Source organism: Candoia aspera, chromosome 3 (assembly GCF_035149785.1).
Source record: "Candoia aspera isolate rCanAsp1 chromosome 3, rCanAsp1.hap2, whole genome shotgun sequence".
Classification (NCBI taxonomy): domain Eukaryota; kingdom Metazoa; phylum Chordata; class Lepidosauria; order Squamata; family Boidae; genus Candoia; species Candoia aspera.
Genome location: NC_086155.1, coordinates 102026964 through 102052135, shown reverse-complemented (window position 1 = coordinate 102052135; position 25172 = coordinate 102026964). Strand labels below are relative to the sequence as shown.

Here is a 25172-nt window from a genome sequence, read left to right as displayed (position 1 = left end):
AGTCCTTATTTAACAACCCTAATTGGGACCTGCAACTCCGACGCTAAGGGAAGTGGTCATTAAGTGAAATGTCATGTGACTGTCCCACTTAACGACAGCAGTTCGGGCAGTCCCTGTTGCCATCATTAAGTGATTCCTGGACAGTCGTTTAGGAGAGGACCCACCCCGATCCAAGCCATTCTTGGTTTGGTGCCACCCATCCCTGAGCCTTGGTTCTTCCAAGGTAGGGGATCACCTCAACACCTCCCACCCACCTATCTCCCCCCCATCTCTGCCCTTTTGGCTGCCCACCTACCCACCACTGCTCCTGCCCACCGCACACCACTGCCGGCCAGGACAGTCCTCCATGCTGCACCTCACTGCATGCCCCTGCCAGCCGGGATGAACCTTAGCAAGAAGGATCGACAAGAAAGGGTTGCTGTAGGACAATCCGCAGTGTGAAGGATCGTCCTGCTTGCAATGGTGCGTGGCAAGGTGCAACGAGAAGAACCATCCTGCCTGTGCTTCCTAGAGCCCATCTACAATACTCGCTTCCCTGCCTGCGCTCCCTAGTGCCCACAGTACTCGCCCACCCACAGCACTTGCTCGCCTGCCTGTGCTTTCTAGTGCCCGCCCACTGCACCAGGCCCCCCGACCTTCATTGTGATCTTTGCCTGCCTGCTTTCCACTGGGCTCACCCTCCTGGCCACACAGAGGTGGGTACTGTGGGCAGGTGGGTGCGTGCTGCCACCCTGCTGGCCAGGGCAATCCTTAGCGCAAAGGATCAACGAGGAAGGATCACTGCAGGATGATCCGCAGCACAAAGGATCATTCTGGCCAGCAGGGGCATGTGGTGAGGCATGGCACACAGTGCAAATGATTGTCCTGGCCAGTGCGGAATTCCTTTCCAGCATGATCTGAGAAAGATGGGACTTAAAATCCTACACATCTGAGTCACTGCCTTAAGAATGACATACTGGAGTTCACTGGGGAGAAACCCAGATTTAAAATCCTTCCTCGGTCATGAAGCTGGCTGTGGTGAGGTTTCCTGTAGATCCTTGCATATTAAAAACATTTTCCTGCAGTGTTTCAATTAACTTGGCATGTAAAAATCGTGTTACATGCAGTGCATGGTCTGCCCATTTTTTATCTCCTTTCTTCCTTTTACTGTCTGATACTCTGTTTCTCCCAAACAGCAGACAGTGAGGGAAGGGAGAGAGATTTTTCTAGAGATCTGAGCTGATCACTTGCCTAGGACTTTTGAAATTAGGCTGGAGATCTTGGGTATCTAAAGCTGCAGGTGGTTCTTCCCTGCCTAGGTTAATCTTCTGGAGTTTTGGGGGAGTGAAGTCATTGGAAGAGAATGAAAAACAATTGCTTTAGGAAACACAAGGTTATTAACAGCATTTTAGTACTCTCATAATTACCTCTGCAATCAAATTCACAAATATTACTCCCAGGTTTTATTCAAGGACCTGGGAGTAATATCAAAGTAACTTAAAGGATGGTGTATTCTTCATTCTTGGTGAGATATTTTGGCAAAGGGGCCTCTTCTGTCAGTGGTAATGGCCTGCAATATAAGCAGCAGCAGTGTGCAGCATGTTCTACTCAACTGAGTTATGATAGCATTGTGTAATTTTCTTAATCGTGTTGAACTTGAGCTGCTGATTTCAAGGAAGTTTGGTGAGTTTTTAGCTCAAATGCCACCACCCAACCAGCCAAAGAAGCTACAGAAATATCCTTTCAAAAAGCCTTTACATGTTAAAAGGCCAGAGGACATCAGATGATAATCCCTGACTGCTATAAAACTTCCTCATCAAGATTACCCACTCTCAATTGGAACAAGTACGGTTGCCTTCTCCTTGATCCACTCTAGCTCTATTTTACTTTACTTTCAATTTTGTGGGCCTAAAATGAAAAAAAAAACAGTGTATTTGTTTTCCACTCAATATTTGTGGCTTGTATTGTCCTTGAAGAGTTACTGGTAACATGCAGTCAATTGTTTTTGTTTTTTTCTTAAAGGTTGATCCAATGTGAAAATGAGGTTGGCAAACTCATGTTCTTGACAGAGATCCCAGAATTGTTACTTGATGAACATAGTGAATCCAAACAGAGCCATGTTCTGCAGGAAGCATCAGAGCCACAGTTTGCAGATGGGAGCCCAGGACTTAAGTCAGTGCTAGCTACAAGTCGAAACCTGAGCAACAGCTCGGATACAGGAGATAAGCCAATGGTGACATTCAAAGAAAACATTAAACCACGAGAAATAAACAGAGAGCAAGGCCGAAACTATCTGACTAAGGAAGTAGGTAGGGAAAGAAGAGATTATAGCAAAGGAATAACAGCCAATAAAAATGATGGAAAGAAGGACAATAACAACAAAAGGAAGAATGAGATCAAGAAATGCGGCATGGACAAGATTCAAGAAACAGGGAAGCAGAATGTGGCAGTACAGGTAAGATTCTCTCTGCATTATCATTCCTCTGAATGTTTTCATACTGCCACTTAATTTAGTTGCAATCCTATAAAGTTGCCTGAAGCTGCTTTTAAGTTTTTGGAGGATCTGATGTAGTGATGCAGCCACAAGAGGCAGAGGCAGCTGAAGCTTCACCTCCACCTTGCTCCCTCAGCATTCATTTTCCCAGCAGAGGATCCAACAGAATAGCGGCGGAGGTCTTCCTTAGTTCTCTGGTATTGGCTGCTCTTGCTTTGCTTAGGAGAAAAACATCATGTAAAGGAGATAACTCGAGCAGCTTTTTACCCTGAATAAGCTGGAAATTAAGCATGTTGGAAGGAGTTGTTTCATCATAAGAATGTATGGGCAGATAATATGTTTCTGTTTGGAGGTACAGAACACAGTGTTTATTTACAGAATGGTTTTCACGAGGACCACAAATGAGTGTTTGCTGCCTCTTTCTCTCTGTCTTTTGTCACACATCTGTGGTCCTCTTTTCCTTTCCTTTCCCTCTTTCCCTCTGTCCAGTTTAACTGTGCTCTTCTCTCCTCAGGCACCTTTCTCTGGGGTCTCCTAGTTTTATGAACCACCTTCCTAATTAGGGTGTGCCCAGTTAACCCTTCACTTACTTAGTAGAATGGAACTCACTTGATTTCTATCCTACCTTCTCGTTCAGCTGTTCAAGGTGACACACATAGCATTCCCCCTCTCAGCAACAGCCCTGTGAGGTAGATTGGCTGAGAGAGAATGACTGGCCCTAGGTCACCCTTCTGTGCCTGAGGCTGGACTTGAACCTCAGACTCTCCAGTGCTAGTACCCCACCTTAATGACTACACGACACCACCATTTAATCACATAGCTTAAATAAGCTTAATAATGCAATTACGTTTTCAGAAATAAAGCATTGTAATATTTTTTAAAGGGCAAGAGTCATTTGCTAGCCTTTAACATAATGTTACAGCAGATATTTGCCAATTTCTCATAATTGTCAGCTGCTCCAAGTGGATCTGATATGGGATACATGTTGTTCTAGAAATTTATAAAATGAATTCAGTGCAAAGAACTTCTTGATGATATTATGCACCAGAGTACAATTCAGTGGGGACAGATCGTACCTGATAAATTTTCCAGGCACCCAATTTTGCAATTGTTCAAATTTGCTCAGGGACTCATTTTCTTATGAACTACAATTCTTTCCAGTTCTTTCCCTTATGTGCTGTTGCTTTATAAATAATGTATAAAGGTATCTCAGAATGGGTATTATTTATTGTACTTCCTTTTACTCTAAATCCCAGCTTTGTTAGTTTTCATTACATAGGTTTATGGATTGTTCATTTTCTTCTGGAGTAGCTGGGCTAGTTTGGGTTTATGTACAGTACTTTCAAGGAGCAGACATATCAGTATCTTCATCTTTTCTGCAAAAAGCAGCACATCTTTTGTGTATGAACTACTTCAAAGTTGCAACTGAAATTGAGTAAAATGAAGATCACACTGATATAAAGAAATAAGGACCAGGCACTAATTTCATTAAAACCTAGGCTTTACAATCTTGTGCCTGTAAAGGCTATGATAGTATGGAAGCAGGGCTTCTGGGTAGAGATATCTAGCATCATAAATCCAGTAGCTGGATAAATATTAAATATATTTTTAAAAAAATCTCAATTAGTGATTCTATTAATATTTGTATTTTAATATTCCTATTTTATGTTTCAGAACCCTTGGCCTGACTGCTGGGACTTCTTCCCAGCCCCTCTGTTAGGTTTCTTTTGAAGCTTTGTTTCTGAGTTCCTTCTGGTTCTTTGAAAGTATGAAGCCAAAGACAAGCCTGAGCTACCTCCTCTAGTCCCACTGTGGAAATGGTGGCTCCCCCAAATTCCAAACATGATCTTCAGTCCTAGTTCTTTTCTGAGAAAGGTGGCAAAATTTGTTTTTAACCTTGTGAGACAGAGGCATAGTACATGATCAGTCTAAAAAATTCTGAGAACTGCAGATGTGGAGTTTGGCCAAGGCCAAACCCATGTTCTTTGTTCCTGTAAACAGAGAATGAGAACCAAATCCCTGGAAAGAATTGATGTGTCTCATACTAACTTTTTAATTATTACATCCTTAAGAATGGGATGGACATGTAAACAAGGGCAAAAATTTAGAATTACTGCTTTTACTGTCTTATCTTTTTAGGTAAAATCCCAGACTGAGTTGAGAAAGACTCCAGTGTCTGAAGTCAGAAAAACACCAGTAACTCAGTCACCAAACCAGGCCAGCAACTCCCAGTTCATCCCCATCCATCACCCAGGAGCTTTCCCTCCTCTTCCCAGCCGGCCAGGTAGAAATGTTATTTATGTATGTATGTATGTATTTATTTTTATCAAATTTGTCACCGCCCATCTCCTCCCACCTGGAGTGACTCTGGGCAGTTTACAATAGTCAATAAAACAATAAATATATAATAAAAATACAATATCCAAAAATACAGTTAGGTAAAGGTAAAGGTTTCCCTTGACATTAAGTCTTGTCATGTCGGACTCTAGGGTGCGGTGCTCATCTCCGTATCAAAGACGAAGAGCCGGCGTTTGTCCGTAGACACTTCCGTTACAAATAAAATAATTATAGATAAAAATAGAATCCAAATGGTGGATGATAACTCAGACCTTGTATGCAACGAGCACTCTAGGGTACTAGCCATTCCCAAACATGATGACTCCCCTTCCCACCCCAAGCCAGGTGACAGAGCCAGGTCTTCAAATTCCTCCAGAAGGCCAGGAGTGATGGGGCCAACCTCACCTCTGGGGGCAGAATGTTCCAGAGGGCGGGTACTACTGCAGAGAAGGCCCACCTCCTGGACCCTGCCAGACGAAATTCTCTTACTGACGGGGTCTGCAACATGCCTTCTCTGCATGATCGGGTGGAACAGATTGATGTAACAGGGAAGAGGCAGTCAGGTAGCCTGGCTCTGTGCCATGTAGGGCTTTAAAGGTGATAACCTTGAATTGGACCTGGAAGCAAACACATGTACCCAATGCAGCTTGCGGAGCAGAGGTGTTACATGTGCCCTTCTACCAGCACCAAAGATTGCCCACGCAGCTGCATTCTGGACCAGCTGTAGCTTCTAGATACTCTTCAAGGGTAGCCCCATGTAGAGTGCATTGCAGTAGTCTATGTGGGAGATAACAAAGGCCTGAGTGACCGTTCGAACGGCTTCCCAATCCAGGAAGGGGCGTAACTGGTGCACAACACGTGCGAAGGCTCTCCTGGCCACAGCTGCCCCCTGCTCTTTGAACAGGAGCTGTGAGTCCAGGAGGACCCCCAGATTGCGCACCGGGTCTGTCTGGGACAGTGCAACCCCATCCAGAACCAAAGATCACAAAGTCCCGGATACAGAAGAGCCATTAACCCACAGCCACTTCATGTTATCAGGGTTCAGCTGAAGCTTGTTTTTCCCCATCCAGACCCCCACAGCCCCCAGGCACTGAGAGAGGGTGGACACAACATCACTTACCTTACCCGGGATGGAGATATACAATTGAGTATCATCAACATATTGATGATACCTCATCCCATGGTGATGGATTATCTCACCCAGCAGTTTCATGTGGATGTTGAAAAGGAGCAGAGAGAGTACTGAGCTCTGTGGCACCCCACAGAGAAGGGGCCGCGGGCTGGAACTCTTGCTCCCTATCAACACCGATTGGGACTGGCCCTGGAGGAAGGAGGTGAACCAGCGCAGAACCACACTGCCCACCCCCAACTCCCTGAGCTACCCCAAAAGGTCAAGAAGATCCAGGATGGATGCACTGCCCCCATCCTGCTCCCGCCAGAGATCATCCGTAAGTGCGACCAGTGCTGTTTCTATTCCATATCCGGGCCTGAAACCTGACTGAAAGGGGTCTTGATAATCCGTTTCATCCAAAACCCTCTGGAGCTGCAACGCCACCACTTTCTCAACCACCTTCCCCAAAAAGGGGAGGTGAGAGACTGGACAAAAATTGTCCAGTACGGTAGGATCCAGCAATGGTTTCTTGGGGAGGGGGTGCACCAGCGCCTCCTTAAAGGCAGTTGGAAACACCCCCTCCCGCAAGGATGTATTAACAATTGCCTGGACCCAACCACATGTCACCTTCTGAGCTGCTTTCACCAGCCAGGAGGGACATGGGTCTAGGTGACAAGTGGTGGCATTCACAGTCCGGAGAATCCTATCCGATTCCTCAGGTCCAACAGGATCAAACTGTTCCCAGATAACTGGGTAAGAATGCTCCCTTGGGACCATGGGAAATCTCCAGGGACCATGCTTCACGCTTGGAGTCTTAACTTGGAACGAATCTGGATGATTTTATCCTGCAGATGCTCAGAAAACTCCTCTGCATGGCCCTGTAAGTGGGTCAATGGGCACACCTTCCAAAGAAGGGATTGAGGGATTTTAAACAGGGCCATCAGGCAGCATTCTGCAGACGTGATAAGAGTGGAGAAGTATTGATGCTTCCCTGCTCTTATCACCACAAGGTAGGCCTTAATAGCAGCTCTAACCTGTGTTCGGTTGGATTCGGTCTTTGTCTTCCTCCAGCGGCACTCTAGACATCTCTTAACCCTCTTCAGAACGCTCAGCTCCTCTGTAAACCATGGGGAATGTCGGGTTCGATGGGGCGAGAGAGGTCACACAGGCGCGATCTTGTCCAAGACCCTGGTGCTTCCCTATTCCAGGCAGCAGCCAGGGCCTCCACTGGACCATGCAGCAGATCCTCGGGTATAACCCCCAGCTCCCTCTGGAACCCTGCTGGGTCCATCAGTTGCCGGGGGCAGACCAATCGAATGGGTCCTGCCTCCCTGCGGAGGGGGGTTGCACAGGAGAATCTCAGGGCCACCAGGGTGTGATCTGACCATGACAATGGGGACAGCTGTAACTCTCCCCTCAGATCACATTGCCACTGCTCCGACAAGAAAACCAAGTCCGGGGTGAGGCCGCTGTCTTGTGTCAGGTCACGAACAATCTGGGACAGGCCCATGGCTGCCACAGTCGGCATGAACCTCTGAGCTGCCTCCAAGGCCCGCCCCAGGGATGGCAGGTTGAAGTCCCCCAAAACCATAAGTCTGGGAAACTCCACTGCCAACCCCAAGATGGCCTCCACTGCCAACCCCAAGATGGCAGCTCAGGCAGGGAGGTTGCTATGCAGCAGGGAGGCTGGTACAGCAGCAGCACTCCCAACTGTCCTCGGGAACCCAACTTGAAGAACAGGGTCTCACAACTGGCCACTTGCGGAGCAGTGCCCCTAAAGGCCACCAGAGACTCTTGGATGACAACAACCACCCCTCCTCCCCTGCCCTATTCCTCTAAACTAATATTGGCTTGGTGTAAACTGATAAAACAGACTGTTAATGTCTTCCACGTACTTACTTTTCTTTATTAAAAAAAGGGGGGGGGAACAGGAGGGAGAGAATGAATGTATATATGCGTATAAGTAAATGCGTTTTGAAATGGAATATTCACATTATGTCTAGAAAGTAGGCATAATCATTAAATGTGTAAATTTATGTGGCATTTGCCAGGCATCAGTCTTTCAGTCTTTTTTGCCAAGATGCAAAGAGTGAGAAGCCATCTTGTATTTATTTCAGTTTATATATGTGTGAAGAGGAAGAAAACCTTTACATCTTTTCAAACAAAAAGGGGTCAGTTTTGAAGTGGAAAACATAATAAATGCGAAACATCCCTATATTGCTCAAAGTAATTTCTTTGTATAGAACTTCTTGCAAAGAAGCATAAAGCCCCTGAAGGTCACAGTGAAGCATCCCCTAGGACATTATAGCCTTTCTAGAATTGTTCTAGAGTGAGAGTACATCTGCAGGCTTACTTGCACACAGTTCTTCAGCACAGAAGTATAGAATGAATTAATCCAGTCCTATAACTGAATGCTGACCCATAGGAAGTCTTTACTTTACAAAATGAGATTCTCTTTAGCTAGTAGGATCAGAGAGGTAAACAAAGACCCAATCATAATCTGTCTCTGTGGTTAATCTTGAAGAGGAGGCAGGAAGTACTATCCAAGGTTTCAGTTATTAAAAAATGTACTTTTTTTCTTTCAAGGCTTCCCGCCTCCTGCCTATGTTATTCCTCCTCCTGTGGCTTTCTCTATGAGCTCAGGATATACTTTCCCAGGTGGTGTTTCTGTCCCAGGAACCTTTCTTCAGCCTTCAGCTCATTCACCTGCAGGAAATCAGGTACAAGCTGGGAAGCAATCCCACATTCCTTACAGCCAGCAGCGGCCCTCTGGACCAGGCCCAATGAACCAGGGACCTCAACAGACTCCATCCCCTTCTCAGCAGCCCCTTGCATCCTTACCAGCTCAGGCAACAACCCAGTCTGCAAGCCAGCTACAGGTCCAGGCTCTCGCCCAGCAGCAGCAGCAACAGTCCCCAACCAAAGCTGTGCAGACATTAGGGAAGAGTCCTCCACACCACTCTGGATTCCAACAGGTGAACTTCTGGTAACTCTGAGGGATGGGAATGTATTAGTGATCCAAATTTTTGTAGGCTTTGTACTCAAATAATACAAAGACTCAAACTTGGATTGCAATACTTGTCTTTCTGTAGATGTTTTAATGGCAAAGTAAAACCAATAAAGGAGAAAAGGAATTGGCAAGTTCTTTGGGAAAGAGACAGGCAGAATAAAGTGGACAAGATGGGAACATAGTTGAAGGCCAAGAACAGGAATGTCAGAATGGACATTTACTAATAATCAAATGTCTCCTTTCTACCGATTGGAATCTGAGCTGTCAGAATAATTCAGATTATATTTGATAAAACCTTCCCTACTGCTTTTTCTCAAGTATGGGATGACCAGTCTTTTGTATGATAAACTGGTATTATTGAAAGATTCACTAAACATATTTTAAGGATTACAACTTAATATGCACTGTAGTGCTTGCAAAACTGTGACATTAATTGTATCTGCATTGAAAGAAATGAGTCTTAATGTTAAAATGCTAGTCTTGTAGTCTCTATATGCTAAAAGCTTTCTTTAGTTTTTCTCTGCTCGTGAGGTCTGGAAACTTTAATCTCAAAAAGAAACCATAAATTTGTGAATTTTGCTTTGTAGAATTAATTGTGCAATTCTGCCTAATGTGTTGTGCATTGAATATATTTTTATAAAAAGGCTATGTATCCAGTGAACAGCATATGCACAGAGAAGAGCAAAAGAATTTTTTTTCCTTATCCTTAGTGCTTGAGGGTATTCAACCCTGTTGTTTAATTCTGAATCAGAGTATATTTGGCATTCATATATTCAGTTTGCTCTGTTGCTCACGTGATTGGTTACCGGAACCTGAAATCAGTCACTTATCCAGAGGCTCTCTATTGCTGATGATGCTGAATGCTGGGATATGTATTCTTAGTATCCCCAGGCAGACTCCTCCAAGCAGCTCTGGAACCCCTCTCAGGTTCAAGGCCCATTGGGGAAGATCATGCCTGTGAAGCAGCCGTACTATCTTCAGGGCCAGGATCCTGTGAAACTCTTTGAACACTCCTTGCAGCCTCCTCTTCTGCAACAACAGCAGCCTCTGGAGAAGAAAATGAAGCCTTTCCCTATGGAGCCATATAACCAGAATCCCTCAGAGGTCAAAGTGCCAGAATTTTACTGGGACTCCTATGGTATGGCTGATAACCGTGTTGTGATGGCACAGCAACAAGCCAACATGGACCGCAGAGGGAAACGTCAACAAGGAGTCTTCCGCCCAGAGCAGGACCCAATGTCGAGGATGGGTTTTGAGGTAAACTAAAAGTTGACCACAGAATATAGGAAGTAGTTTCCTTTACACCACAAATTGAACAGTTTATGGTGAGTTGCAAGAGTGCCAGGAAGAGTAGGTGCGTAGGCCAGTCATGTCTTCCTGTCATGCTTTGCTTGGCGTTCACTGATGAGTCTGTGTTTCTGGCTCTGTGGTTCCACAGTCCTACTATTGTTGCTGCATGAAACCAAAATAATCCCAAGCTGTTTTGTTTTAAACTCTGAACTAGACAACCTCACTTAGAACATTCCACTGGAATATTTCAAGTGTATTGTGCTCCAATGGAGCAAACGTAATGTTTCTTGTATTCTGTTGTTCACAGTTACACCCCTTCATGAAGGCACAGTACAAAACAAAAACAAAACAAAACCTCCCAGAATAATTTCAAATCAATCCAGTAAAATAAGCCCAGAACCCAGTAAACAAATATTTATACTAAAATAACCAACACAACAATACATTTAAAACAAGACTTAGGATAGGACATTGTATATATGTAATAGTATGTGGAATTGACCTTGGGAGACAGGGCAAAGAGAGGCAGCCATGGGAACAGTCAGATAAAGGGCAACCTAGCCCGCAGAAGGAATGTGGATGGGGCAAGCAGTTCAGAAGAGACCCTCCCTAGTTTTTTGGGCTATAAAGGGAGAGGGGGAGAAATATACTTTCAGGCTTACAAGGTTCTGTTAATGTAACCTTACAATAAAGTAAAATTAACTCATCTGGCCATGTTTTTTATCTGGTCTATCTCTCAAGGCTGGCAATGTACATCCATAATAATTTAAAATATGTGTTAATCTATCAGCCAAATAAAAGTAGGATGGAAGAATCAGACTGTATAACAATCTACTATTCATATATAAAGATCTATAAACCCCCTTTAAAGGCCATGAAATTTCCACAGAGACAAAGGGAGTTGAATCCCTAAGGGCCACAACTTGGAGACTGTAATACTGGACTGAGGATCCAAAAGAAGACCCTGCTCAAAGAATGAAAGAATACTCAGGGTTGTATTGAGAAATAAGGCAATACAAATACTGAGGAGTCTGTGACCGGATGATTCTAAACAGAAGCACCAGTAGTTTCTGCTGGGCTGTGGCTTAAATGCCAATGGGAACTTGCTAACTATCAGTCAGCAAACAAGCAACAACAGTGAGTTTACTTCAGCACAGCCTATCAACAACAGCAGAAATACTCTTTTCTTGCTATTGGTTTGGGTCTTTTTCCAAATACACATGCATGTGTTTTTGCATTTGGCAACAGTTCTGTAAAAGTCATATATATGTGTTTAGCCATTACACAGTTCCCTTTTAGAATAAGCAATGTTTTGCAAAGAACAGAAAGGGAGTAATAAAGTAACCACAGATACACATTACTTTTTTCACTGCCTTTTGTTCTTTAAACTTCACTTCCTTTTTGAGGATCTTATCAATTCTATCCAGCTACAATTTCTGGGTCTTCCCCTTCCTTTTGACCCATTTGCTTTTCATATATTTGTTTTGTGATTCAGTCCTCATTCATTCTCTCATTGTGACCAGGCCACTTCAGTGTGCTTCTTTCCTACTGGTCTTTTACTTTTGTGTCAGTGCTCATCAGTTTAGCACCCATTCAGTCAGCTTTCACCCACACTTCTTAAGTAATCTATGCCCACTGCATTCAATTTTTATGTTCCTGCTGACATACCCAACTCTTACCTCCATAGAAGTGGGCAGAAGAATACTCTGAGCCATTTTTTTCTTCTTTTGACAAACATTCATTTCTTGTGACAGACTACTTAGTATCTGTCTACTTTTACCTGTCTTGACATTTCTCCATCCATTTTCACATCTTTCATGTGGATTCAGTAGTATACATAAATCAATCTATTTGCTCTAGTTTTTTACTATTTAAGTTTTTCCCATCTGAAATTTTTCACTCTGTTTTTCCTGTCAGATACAACTATTTGGATCTTTGCTACATAATGTTCAGATCTGTACTCCTCAATTCTCAGCAAGCCATTAGTGTTCTCAGCTAACAGCATGGCATCATCTGCATACAAAAGTATATATGTATTCACATCCTTAACCAATATACATGTGATGGCACTATAAGCATTCCTTATTCATTATCCATAAATACATTAAATGACCAAACAGATGCCACACATTTTTGTCTTACTGTCTGCTCAATGTTGAACCATTCATTAAGCATTCTGTTGATTCTCATGCGTGCTTTGCTTTCATTATATACAGCTCTTACCACGTTCAGGATCCAACCTGCAACTTCATATATGTGCCAAACATTTCATAACCCAAGTCTATTCAATTCATCATGTGCTGTCTACAAGTTAACATGCAGTAAAGTGCCTTTCTTATGTTCATATATTTTTCAGTTAAATGTACTGCAAAGCTAAACAAATAAAGGAATAAACCCTGAAAACTCAACATTGCAGCTTTGTATGTGATGCACAGGCACATTAAACACTTGTATTTAACAACTTGCCTGAAATAGATAAACAACAGAGGGCATCACTGTGAAGTGGTGATATGGATGTGAGGGAAGCATGGATGGTTTACAAAGATTGAAAAGTATGGCAAGATACAGTGTTGGTCTAAATTAGTTTTAGCTGTATTTTCTCCTCTTACCAATTCTTTCATTTTTTCCAGCTTATCCAAGTAAGGGATCATTGGTCAGTACAGTGGTTTAGGCAGGCTTTACTTACTTTTCCCCTCTCCCCAGCATCTTTTGCCAGGATGTATTATGTACATATGTATATATTACAATACATAAAGAAATAACTGTAGCATCATATGATACTGCTTGCTTGTAGCGTAATACTTGAATATATCCAGCATAAGATTTTTAAAACTTAAAATGCCCCACCTTCAAAATCTTTGTTTCTCTGCAACTGAAATTAAACCCTTGATTAATCATCACAAGAGGACAGGAATGGATCATTATCTGGTGGCAAATTCTAAAGTCCAAGTTGAGCATGTATTTCTCCCAGAACTTTCCAGTTAAGCATAATGTATGTATTCTCAAGCTGTATCACTGTAAGTTTATATAAATCAATATTTAAATGGTTGGATACTCCCTAAATGTAAAGAAAGCAAATATAAATCTGTTTTCTGTAGGTTGTTCCCTGACTTTGTCAGGGAAATTCTAAGTGGAAACTCTCACATGGGTCTAAATGTGAGTTAAGGTGGCACCTCAGTAGATAGTGTAGTTCTAAAACTCTGAAACACAGATATAACCAGTTAATAGTTAAGATTTATTCTGAAAACTTTTGGTAAACATTCACACCTGCCATGTCTGCATTTCCATATTAGTGATTCACTGCAAAGTAGAGATCAATTATTCAGTACAGATCTTGCATTTCTTTGGAATTCTCTTTGGCCCAGCTGTCTAAAACCAATGAAGCAAGGAAGGCTAATCCCTCTATCTTTATATTGTTGAGAACAGTGTATACAGGGAAATAGTCAAGTCATAAAATCACCTCTAAAAAAGTAATTAACTGTAGCAGGCCATCAAAGTCATATTAAGACAATGTTCCAAAGTATATGTCTAAGTTCTTCCTGACAATAGCCCTAATAAGAGATAAAGCTAGTGCTGTTAATCTCCTCATTCCTGTATAACTTCACTTCACTTAAAAAAAAAAAGCAGAAAGCCAATTGCTCCATGTTAGTAGCTGCAAATATGTTGAAGAGTTTTTTTAAAAATTCTATTTTAGTTTATTAGATCTGCCTGTGAGGGTTTGCTAGGAATATTGTGAAAGAATACCATAAAGCCCAGTAACATTTTATGTATCAGATTATCTACTTCTGTATATTTAGATTAATTTCATTAATCTAAAGAATGAATTTCATCCCAGCTACAACAGTTTTGAGGTATTTGTCCCAGGTGATACATATTTCAGGCATGAAGTGCAGTATTACAGGAAACAGATGGAAAAGGCAGACCATTTTTTTTATGGGCCAAGAGGAAAGCTATGGTATTCATGAGATCAGAGAAGGACCTTGCTTGTGAGCGTAGTAGCATTCTAAAAACTTTCCATCAACTTGCAGTAATTTTTTTTAAAAGCCCAATTTCCATATATAGGAGGGATTCTCAAAATATGAGTTGTACCCTCTAGGATGTTGCAAGCACATAGAGGAAATCACAAATATTTTAGCAGCGCATGCAAAGCAGGAATACTCTAAAACCTGTTCCAACTTTGCCTGGGCAAGCCTCTAGCGGACTTGCCTAGAAAAAGCATGGAGCAAAGCTTGCCACCGGTTTTGAGAGTGCTTCTGCTTTACATGTGGTAACTACAAGGAAACTCAAAGCTTGCTCCCACTTTGTTTGAGTGACCCTGCAATAGAATAACCAAGAATGAAGAACAAAGCCAAGAGTAATTTTTGAGAGATAGCTAAATTTTAGATCTAGCCATCTGCAAAATACATCCGTTTTATATATCATTTATTGTTAGTTTTATTCATGATGTGGGTTGCAAAAAATCATTTATCATTTTAGAGGATCATAGTATTGCATCATTTGAGAATTCTGCTATATTGTATATACAGTATCTATAGATCTTCCAGTTCTGATCAGTATGGTGGTATAAATGTATCTTGCATTGTAGGCAAAAACACTGTCTACACCTTACAGAACTGCTAAGATGCTGGACAAATAACAATACAAATACTTACTTTGCACACACTTGCTAAGCCCGACAGTAGGGACTACATTTTCCTCAAATGGCAATCCTGGTGTTTTCTTTATCTATACGTTCAAACTTGAAGGGAAGCAAAGTGACTCCTAAAGCACAAAGCAATGAGAGAAGGTATATTGCCTCTGCTTTTCTCTTTCCTCCCTTGAATTTCTTCTTGTCTTCTTCTCGTTACCTCTTTGACTTGCTCTTGCACGCTGGCTTACCTATCCTTGCCTTGCATTCTTTCATATGAGCCTCTTTGTTCTTTTAAGCTTTTTGCTTGTCTGTACTGTTCTTGCTTCCTTGCCTTTCCATGCTGCATCTCACTGTGCTCCTTTCTGTCACTAGGACCCCAAGAGCTCCCCTCTGCTTCCTCCGGACCTGTTAAAGAGTTTGGCTGCCTTGGAGGAGGAGGAAGAGCTGATTTTCTCTAATCCTCCTGATCTTTACCCAGCTCTGCTGGGGCCTCTCGCCTCTCTTCCTGGACGAAGCCTCTTTGTATGTATTTGACTTAATTCTGCTGCTTCTTGCTCTAATTTTGCCATATCTTCCTTTTTTTTCCCCCCCTGCAAGGTCAGTAGGAGGTTTGAAATCTATATTCCTTGCTGAAACTGTCTTAATGGGGAATGTGGAGATCTTATAGGAGGAAGCAGCTTTTGCACAAATATAATGTTCTGTCAAGGTTGCTCCTTTCTGGCCCAATGCATGATTCTTTGTAAGTACTGGAAAAGGGGCTATTATGAACCATCCACCACCAAATTCCATTTTCTACAAAAATGAGTCACCTGGACTTTCCAGATGTATTCAGTTGTGGCGAATGGGTGTGCTAGCGTACTAAAGCCAGAAGGGTTGTTTTATCTGACCATGTCACTGCTCCAGAAGTCTTATTCAAGCACAGTCTAAGCGTCAGAAAGCTGCAACCTTGCATGACCCAAATCCTGGTTCTTTCTTGGCTTGCAGGGAACTTTCGAGTTAAGTTTTCCATCTGTGTTAGTACAAAAGTGACTATACTTTTACATTCTGTAATATGAATAGAATAGGCATTCAAAGATTAGAAGTAAACCTGTGAATTTAGCACCTAGTAAGCATTTCACAGCAGTTTAATTAATTTTAATGAAATGAGACATTCTTCTAAAAAAGTGAAGAAAATAAACTACAGTCTGCATGTGGTCCATTGATCCCCTTTTTTGAAGGCTACCCAAGCTGTTTCCACATTTATCAGGCAGGGACACACAACTCTTCAAGCAAGATTGAGATGAAAAATATTCATATTTGCTAATATAGACATTAAGAATTGCCTTTTTAGGTCAAATCAGGGTTCCATGCAAACTGCATTAGTCAACCAGAAGTGGAACATAAAAATAGCAATTCTTCTTTCAAGAATCTAATTTGGGGGTATCATAGGTTAACAAAAATGAAAAAGGTCATATGTATTTAAAATATATATGACATTTATGTACTTGTACCCCTCCTGGGATCGGGGGTGGAGAAAAATAAATAAAGTACTTCTATGTATTTACCACAGAAGATGAATAAATCTTGTATCTTAATATGTGTTCAACCTTTGTGAAAATCCAAAGCCTTTTTTCCCCTCAAGCACCTGATAGAAATGCTACTATTAAGAGAGAGAGATTGTTGTAAAATCACTGGGATTTCTTTCTTCTTGTTAGTCAGCATTTGTATCATATACTTATCTAGGCTGCTTGATGGGAAGGTAAGTGTCAGTGAAGTCCCATAAATTTTAGATCCCAGAAGTCAAATTCCTGTATGGTGGTCATAAGCTTCATGCCTATTTATATATTATAGCTCCCATGTGGAATTGGCTAAAAACTGTTTCCCTTAAAGTGAGGGCCCCAGTACATGGAACTGTTCATTTCGACATCAGACATGCATATGATTAGATGAGATGCTGCAAAGAGATGCTGCAAGAGCATTAGTCTACCACACAACACATTAATAATAGCAAGTATTATACACTGCAGTGTCTTGACTATCTTGTATAAATTTCCTAGCGATAGGACTTTGGAAATACCAGTTTCTCAGAAATAGTTCCTACCTAGTAAACACAGTGGTTGGATGGATTAATTGAATGGAAGGTTATTAAGGATCTAAACATTTAGAAATACATTTTGGATTCCTTCCCTTTCATTATGGGAAGCTTGGATCCATGGGAGCCTCCCTGCTGAAGGAATGGAATGGGACAGCCATTTCTTCTTTTCCTTTGCAACTAATGTACTGTTTTGAAAAGTCTCCCAGTATTCCAGAGCAGATTTCTTTAGGTATGTGAAAGATGAAAAGTCCCCTGTGCAAGCACCAAGTCACGCCTGACCCTTTGGGGGGATGCCGCTTTCACGATGTTTTCTTGGCAGACTATAGCGGGGTGGTTTGCCATTGCCTTCCCCAGTCGTCACCTTCCCCAGCAAGCTGGGTCCTCATTTTACCGACCTTGGAAGGATGGAAGGCTGAGTCGACCTGAGCCGGCTACCCGAGAATCCAGCTTCCGCTGGGATCGAACTCGGTTGTGGGGAGAGTTTCAGTTGCAATACTGCTGCAAAGGGAAGGGAATTGGTTAAAATTCCACCAGCAGAGTCATCTAGTTTATGGAGTTGCAGTTCTGGATTGAGCTTGCTGACTGTGTTTGTGCATGTGTAAATTTTTAAATTCAATCAAGGAAAATACTTGATCTGTATTAAAATCTAGTGTGATTGTGCATAAATAATCATTCTAGGGCTTTTATTTCAGTGAAGTTGTGAAAGAGATTGGCCTTCAATTACCTGATACGTTTTATCCTTTATTACTGTAAAGATAAAATATGTCATCCATAACATGCATTAATTATATTGCTACTTTTTAACCATGTACTGTATAGTATTGTATGATGGTTCTTTTATATTTGAAGAGCAGTGATTTTTTTCTGAAGCTTCCATAAGCAATGTTGGATTTTTTTTACTTTAGCAGAATATTTTTTGGCTCCATATAATTTTCTGTTGACTTTGATGTATCTTCTGACAGTTACCCTTAAACTGCCTTTCCAGTTTCTTAAAGCAACTTAATTCTCCTCCATTAAACCAAAGTGATTTTTGTCTGAAGAAAGGGGTAGAAAAAGAATATGAAACCATTAGAGAGAATCTATCAAATTTATTACAGTCATTGACCAGTGATTCTTTAGAGTGAATGCTATCTATGCTCACTTCCCAGCTATCATTTGGAGTTAATGATTTGAATCATGCAGTTGGCACTGATTCCCTTCCAATCAAATCCTAATGATGTGTCAGGCCAAGACCTCCAGATGGAGGTGTGTGGCTTTTTATCTGCAGATATGTGTCCAATTAGCATCAATTAGAGCCAAAATGTACTAACCCCAAGCACATTCAGTTATCTTTTTAAAAAATGCTTTAAAATTAATTTGTCTAACTAGCTAATCCAAGCTTAGAAATTTCCAAATTTCTTCCAAGATTATGTAACTTGAGCAGTTTCGCATCACTGTTTTACTATTTTGTGTAATTTATTCTGATTTACTTTTCATGGGGAAAGCCAGGAGTTGTATAGGATTGTTATGTCTTGCCATCAGTGATTTATTTTTCCTACCAATTCTGATACACCAGCACATTGCTCACATACTTCCATACTTTTCTTTAGAGATGAATTATGTAGGAACTTGCATAAAATTGGAAATTGGAGTTTCTAATGAAACTGTAGTCTTCATTCATATAATATTCCACCTTTTTTTTTGCACTCAAAAACAGACTTGCAAGATAGATATAGGTCTGCATATTAGTCAGTTTTAATTAAGTTAATCAGATTGTGTTTAACATGATACCCTGATTTTGACTAATGATAAAATATGTATTTGCAACGTCAATATTTCTTTTTAAAAAAGAAAAGCCTAAATACTTCCAGGTTTGTGGTTATAGAAACACAGAAACACTAATTCAGATATTAAGATTGTAAGATTATAAAGGTATTTGAGCAGAGACCTATTAGTCTGTATACCTCTCTTGGTACGTTAATGGATACTTTGATAAACTGCAGTTTTATGACTCTTAAACTACATGAGGTGTTAAAGCATGTTCTTTTAGTATGAAATTTCCCAGATGAATTGCCATTTTTGAGAGCTACATACATAACTGACTGCAGTGTTTGCTGTCATTTGCAATTTAATCAAATTATTCGTATTTGTTTTACACTGGCTATTTTCAGTGCCTGCACCATATAGTAGAAGTTATACAAGGACCTTTATTATGATTCCTGTTCTCGTGCATGCTATATGAACCCCCCTATGACAGTTCCCACTGTGTTAGTTTCATCTTTACTGTGGATAAATGAGCCCCCTTGTAAGCGGATAACAAACTCTGATGCTCTCTTTCCCTTATCCTGAAGAAATCACTGTTGGAGAAACCATCAGATCTGATGTCACAGTCGCCATCTTTCCTATCCCTCACAGGCTTCTCTCTCAATCAGGTAACTGACAACTTCCTCTCTTTTCTTCTGGACAGCTTTGTCAATTTGCTAGGAGCGGGCGATGCTTTGAAGGAGTAGTTTAGTAGAGCTTTGAACAAAGCACCACCTCCAAGCTGTTTTGGAAGCAGTAGAGATCCCCTTGCTTCTGAGACCAAGGGCTGGGCTAGCCAGTGCCAGAGAGAAGCAGTCAGGCAGCACTACCAGTTCCCTTCTCCAGGATCGCATTGTCCAAGATCTTTGCCCAGGCAAGGAACACCTTGCCTGCTTCTGCATCCATATGCTGAAAGGCTTCCAGACTGGCTGGCTTCAACAATTACCATGCAGGTATCTGGTAGACCCACACCAGAGTTAGCCGATATGAAGCCCCCTCAACAAATGCCAAAATGCTTCCAGGCTGGCTTCCTGTTGCAGACAATCCTGCGGTGCTTACCAAAGCTACCCAGATTGGAAGACCTTCAACGCACACACAAGCAGCTACAGGCTGGCTAAGTTCAGCCAGTGCCACAGGAGTGGGCCTATAGAGGGTGTGTGTGTGTGTGTGTACATGTTGATGCCACTTACCCTAGAGATTTCTCTTGTCCTACTTACATATTCATTTATTTATACAACCATATGCTCATGAACTTAGATGCTGGGAGCCTTGCACCTCAGAACAGTAAACATAAAAAGAAGCCAAGAAACAAAAATACATTACAGCATGCATCCAGACTAAATCTGTATACCCCCTGAGCAGCTGCCTGGGATTAAGTAGCATCTTCTACCCCAAAGGCTCATTGGAAAAGTACAGTTTTCACTCCTTTCTGGAATGTGATCGGGGAAGAGCCACCCTAACCTCATGGGGTGGGCTACTCCAGCAGTGGCTTGTTCCTGGACACCCTTTCGGTTAACATCTCGGGGGTGGGAATTCTCATCCAGGCAGAGGAATCTCTCTGGATCAGATGGCCCCACAGGTAGCGAGGACATGAACCGTAAAATATTACTAATTGTTTGTAGTGACAGCGGTTAACTCTGCTGATCTGAACCACTTTGGATGGCAAGGAGAGCTCTCATATTGGAATATTCTTCCGTACAGCATAATAATACCGCATGGTGCAAATAGTTCTAAGCTATAACTTTCCTTGTAGCATGCTGGTTCTCTGTGGCTGGAGTTGCACAGTGTACTGGCTATGCACGCACAACACAGCACATTTTATCCTGGCAAGTTATACAGCCTACATGGTGGTTAGACTCCTTAAACAGCTTGAAATGGTACACTGCCAGTACAGATTTATCATGCGAAAACTAGGCCTAATGCTGTGTGTATTTTGAGGCATGATAGTGGTATATTCAGGTGCCAGGACTAAACAATTCAGTACAATCTGTCTTGTCAGTCATACAGAACTAAATATATACTATCCTAGCACATTTCATTCTGCTTATTTATTTTTCTACTGATACCAAAAGGAGCTGATTGTTTTGCTCCCAATTTTAATATGTGTTATGAAAAGTTTTTTACAAATTGATTGCCTGGCATTTGTTTTGCAATCTGATTCTTTAGTTTCAACGTAGTATAGTACTACTAAATGGTTCTATTTTTTACTTCTCATTTAAGAGCCAGAATGGTGCATTGCAGTAAAAGCAGTATTTATTCTTATAGCTAAGGCATATCTGATCCCCCATATCGTTCTGAAGGCATGATTTTTTTTCTGAAATGTGTAAAAATAAACACTGGAACATTGCATTCAGTGGAGCCTTTCTTTTGTATTTCTGTCTTAGAGTCACTACTTTGGGTGTACCACTGCTTCTAAGCAAATACATTCTGCTGTATTTTCTGCTTTTGAACAGATCACACCTTTCTGGCAACAGAAATGTAACTGAAAAGCCAGAACCTTCAGTCATGCAGAGGTGCAGCAGGCAGTATGTGTAGTATCTTCTGTAGGCGACTATTAGAAGATCACAAACAGATAAATGCTTCTTCACTCTTTGTTTGACTTTTGGAGCCTATCTTGGGAATTATTTGGTTAACAAATTGTCCTTGCTTCAGGAACAGTGGGATTTAAAATTTTCAGATACAGAATTACTTGAGTAACACCCATTCTTGATGGAACTTCTCATAATGACAGAATAAAAGCAGAGAAAATAGAGAACTATGGGTATCATCCTTGAATCACTGGAAAAAAACAGGATTTAAAATAGAGAAATATCTTATAAAATACAAAAAGACTTCTGGGTTTTTAGTATTAATTACTATCGTTATTAAAGTAAATAGTTTTGACACCTTTACTGTAAATTCTGTAGCAATCTGAAGTAAATCTTCAGAAATAATGAGCATAAGCAAAACTGACATACTCCACTAATACTAATGTATTGTACTAATGGATTGGATTGGTCTGGCGTGGTGCAAGTATATCCCTTCTTTCTTTTGATTTTGTAGGAAAGATATCCAAACAGCATGTTCAATGAAGTTTATGGGAAAAACCTCAATGCCAGCACAAAAGCCGAGGTCACACCATCAGTGGCTCACCAGGAGACTTCACTTTATTCTCTTTTTGAAGGTACTCCATGGTCTCCATCTCTTCCAGCCAGCTCAGGTGAGGCCTCCACAATCCCTCTATCACTGAAAACCCATGTGCAATCTTTGTTATATTCTTGGCTCAAAGAAAATTTGATATACTGTATATAATGCTCACAAAGTCCAAAAACATACATGTATTTATTTATTTATTAGTGAATAAAAGTGAATTCAAATCTTACATTAATAAAACTAGAATCAAACATAAAACTAGGAGGTTAAATCAAGAAATTACTGAGTTGACTTTTTTCTGAATTTCTGTTCCATAGATCATTCAACACCAGCCAGCCAGTCTCCTCATTCCTCTAACCCAAGCAGCTTGCCAAGCTCTCCTCCAACTCACAACCATAATTCAGTTCCATTTTCCAATTTTGGGCCCATTGGGACCCCAGACAACAGGGATCGAAGGATAACAGATCGATGGAAGACAGATAAGCCAGGTGAGTGGAAGGTCTTAGCATCAGTTTATGTTCAGTGGTTTTCTGGGACACTTACCTCTTACTCTTGATCTCATTCAGCAATGGGAGGCTTTGGCCTGGACTATCTCCCAGCAACATCATCCTCTTCAGAAAGTAGCTGGCACCCAACCAGCACCCACAGCGGTACCTGGTCAGCCCATGGCCCATCCATAGAGGATTCATCAGCTGTGCTTATGGAAAGTCTGAAGGTGGGCTGCATATTGATTCTGTGCTTTGTTTGTCAGGTTATGCACCATGTATGGCAAAATTCTGAAATGCTAATGATGTGCCCTTTGTGATATTTTTATGATTCTTGCTATTTGGCAATTGTATGATGGACCATTTGTTAGGTGAAGCATGTACAATTAAGGTTTAACTACAAGTTTTTAATTATCCAACATGTTTATCGTATTTTATCATTTGTATATGGAGAAGCTGTGGTGGCAAAGAATTTAAATTCTTACAGATATATTTTATGATGACCTAAGGGTGGGTTCAGCCACACTGAGCCAGGAAGAACAATAAGGCAGAGGAAGGAAAAGCTAGAGAAGTTGGTGAGGAAGTAGGCCCTGCCTTGAGATATTTTTAGTATGCTCTTTTTCTGCGTCTGATTCCAACCTGATCTTATGGGATGTTTGTTTCTTTACTTAGTCTATCTGGTCCAGTTCTATGATGCATCCTGGGCCTTCTGCTCTGGAGCAACTGTTGATGCAGCAGAAGCAAAAGCAGCAACGTGGGCAAGGTGCCATGAATCCACCGCACTGAGAACGAAAGAAGTGGCAACCTTTGCAATCGAAAGCTCCATACATCATGGCATGTTGGGTTTACAGGACTGTCCCACACAGTTCTGTGCGCGTGGCAGCCCTCTCTTCTGTTCCTTGTTGTCAGGAGGGCGTAAGTGCTCCACCAACCCACTGAGTATGCACGAAAATGTATGCAGTGCAATGGAAAACCAACACCAGGAACTCTCCCATCCCACCAGGGCCCTCTGCAGGGAGAGAGGGACTGCTGTTTGTCTCACGGTAACCTGATATCACCGCCTCTCACCTTCTCCATCGTGCATGTGCCCAGCCATGTGGGAAAATAAAAAGATGGGAAAGAAGAGCAGATGGGAGAAGCCACTGAGAACTTCTCAATCCTCTTCCTCAGTATTGGGGAAACCAATAGGAATCTATTACCTATAGCTTTGCTGACTGAGAATGTAGTTGAAATTTATTCCTCAACGTCTAAATTTCTAATTATTACTATCTCAGTAGTAAGATCACACTGAATTCTTCCGTACACAGATGTGCTTTGTAGTCAGTGTGTAGCACCCCTCGAGTCACTGGTCCAGCCGGAGTTGGGTAGTGGTAAATTGACTGAAGGGCAAGCGTCTTGTCTCCTCGGTTAGGTGAGAAGTTTCATGAAGGAGAATTTGGCCCCTCCAGCATCATTTCCACCTTTTCTTCAAAGGTTGAATCTGGACAATTGTGAATGGGTTAAAGATTCCAGCAGTACTAAAGTGCAGTGGCCACTGCAAGCCCTCTGCTCAGGGTAGCACGCTGCTGCTATGGGGTTTTAAGTTAAATGGTTCAGATTCCTGTACATTTTATGATAGTGTAGTGACCAGTCTGATGAAATGGCAAAGCTGGCCTGTGCATTCACAGCCTGACTCCTTTAGGTAGGTAGGTAGGTAGGTAGAAGCTTTCTGTGTCTTTTTTTTTCCCCTCCCAGCCCTCTTTCTAGCCTCCCCTCACCCTGCTGCTTGCTTGTAGTTCTGTTCTTCATATGCAGCATCCCACAAAATTGTAGCAGGATAAGGGGGAGCAAAGGAATTAGCCTGGACAGGACAGAATAGGCAGTCTCCTCTGCCAATAAGCATAAGTCCGCAGGTTCACACACACCTGTAATCACAGAGTTCCCGTTTCAGAATGGAAGTTCAAGGCAACAGAAGATGCATGAAAGAGGACCCATGCAGCGAAGCCATCAGTCCCACTTGCTCCTATAAGGGTGCAGAAAGGGGGAAAGCGTTGTACTTGATATTTATTGCGCAGAAGGAAGGCTGCAATTCTGCTTGCATAGGAAACAAGGACCTTTCTTTCTTTCTTTCCTTTTTTTTTGTGTTTCCCAGGGTACCTATGGAAACAGTCTAAATGTTTTAAACTGCTCCAAATGAAGGAGTATGTATGTCTGTGTGTATCCGTTCAGGATCTGTGAGCCACAAAAACAGCTGCAGAGCAAAGCACATCCGGGGTCCACGAGTGACGCTGGAGTCGGGGAACAGCCCCAAATAGACTATATATAAAAGGAAGCTGAATGGGATAATGCTCTCTCTAAGATAGGAATTGAACTCCCCGTCAAGCAGTGTTGCTGCTCTGGGTTATATTGCTTTAAAAAAAAACCCTCTGTAGAAAACTAAAAAGAAAAAAAAAAGGAAAAAGAAGAAACCCTCAAGGATGAAGTTCTTGCCCTAGTTGTGCTTCTTTGGCTCCCTGCCCCCTCCCAAGCCAGCTTCCGCCCCTTCCCTTCTTCCAAGTTTGCATCTGTGAGCTGTCCACCCCAGCAGCTGCAACATTCCAGTGTTTGAACAGCCACTGATTCTTGCACCCTAGACAACCAGGTTCATGATCTCACACTCTCCACAGTGCCAGAGTCCCAACCCATAGGCCCCCATTTCTGCATGAGAAATCTGGTGTTTGGAATGTTTTTTTCGGAATCTTTAAGGCAGGGCCCCCTTCCCCACCCCACCCCTTACACACATGCCCTGCTGTGGCTAGAACCTCAAGGGAAGGGGAACCCCCAGCAGAGAAAACTGGTTTGTGTCGTAAACTTCTTTTGTGTTTTTGTC

General features: G+C 41.9%; 1 protein-coding gene across 2 annotated transcripts in view; it reads left to right on the top strand.

The window, feature by feature from the left end:
• Positions 1 to 24729, top strand: part of SMG7 (SMG7 nonsense mediated mRNA decay factor) — a 59659-nt gene extending 34930 nt beyond the window's left edge. The window contains exons 14-23 of one of the 2 annotated variants that reach the window (XM_063298437.1): positions 2002 to 2434; positions 4613 to 4757; positions 8508 to 8896; positions 9814 to 10188; positions 15224 to 15373; positions 19256 to 19336; positions 21750 to 21906; positions 22157 to 22327; positions 22406 to 22554; positions 22997 to 24729. In XM_063298437.1, the coding sequence (XP_063154507.1) occupies positions 2002 to 2434; positions 4613 to 4757; positions 8508 to 8896; positions 9814 to 10188; positions 15224 to 15373; positions 19256 to 19336; positions 21750 to 21906; positions 22157 to 22327; positions 22406 to 22554; positions 22997 to 23110 (2164 nt within the window). In that variant the 3' untranslated portion in view covers positions 23111 to 24729. The remainder of the gene's footprint in view (positions 1 to 2001; positions 2435 to 4612; positions 4758 to 8507; positions 8897 to 9813; positions 10189 to 15223; positions 15374 to 19255; positions 19337 to 21749; positions 21907 to 22156; positions 22328 to 22405; positions 22555 to 22996) is intronic. The other variant, XM_063298438.1, reaches the window with a different exon arrangement.
• The last annotated feature ends 443 nt before the right edge of the window (positions 24730 to 25172 follow it).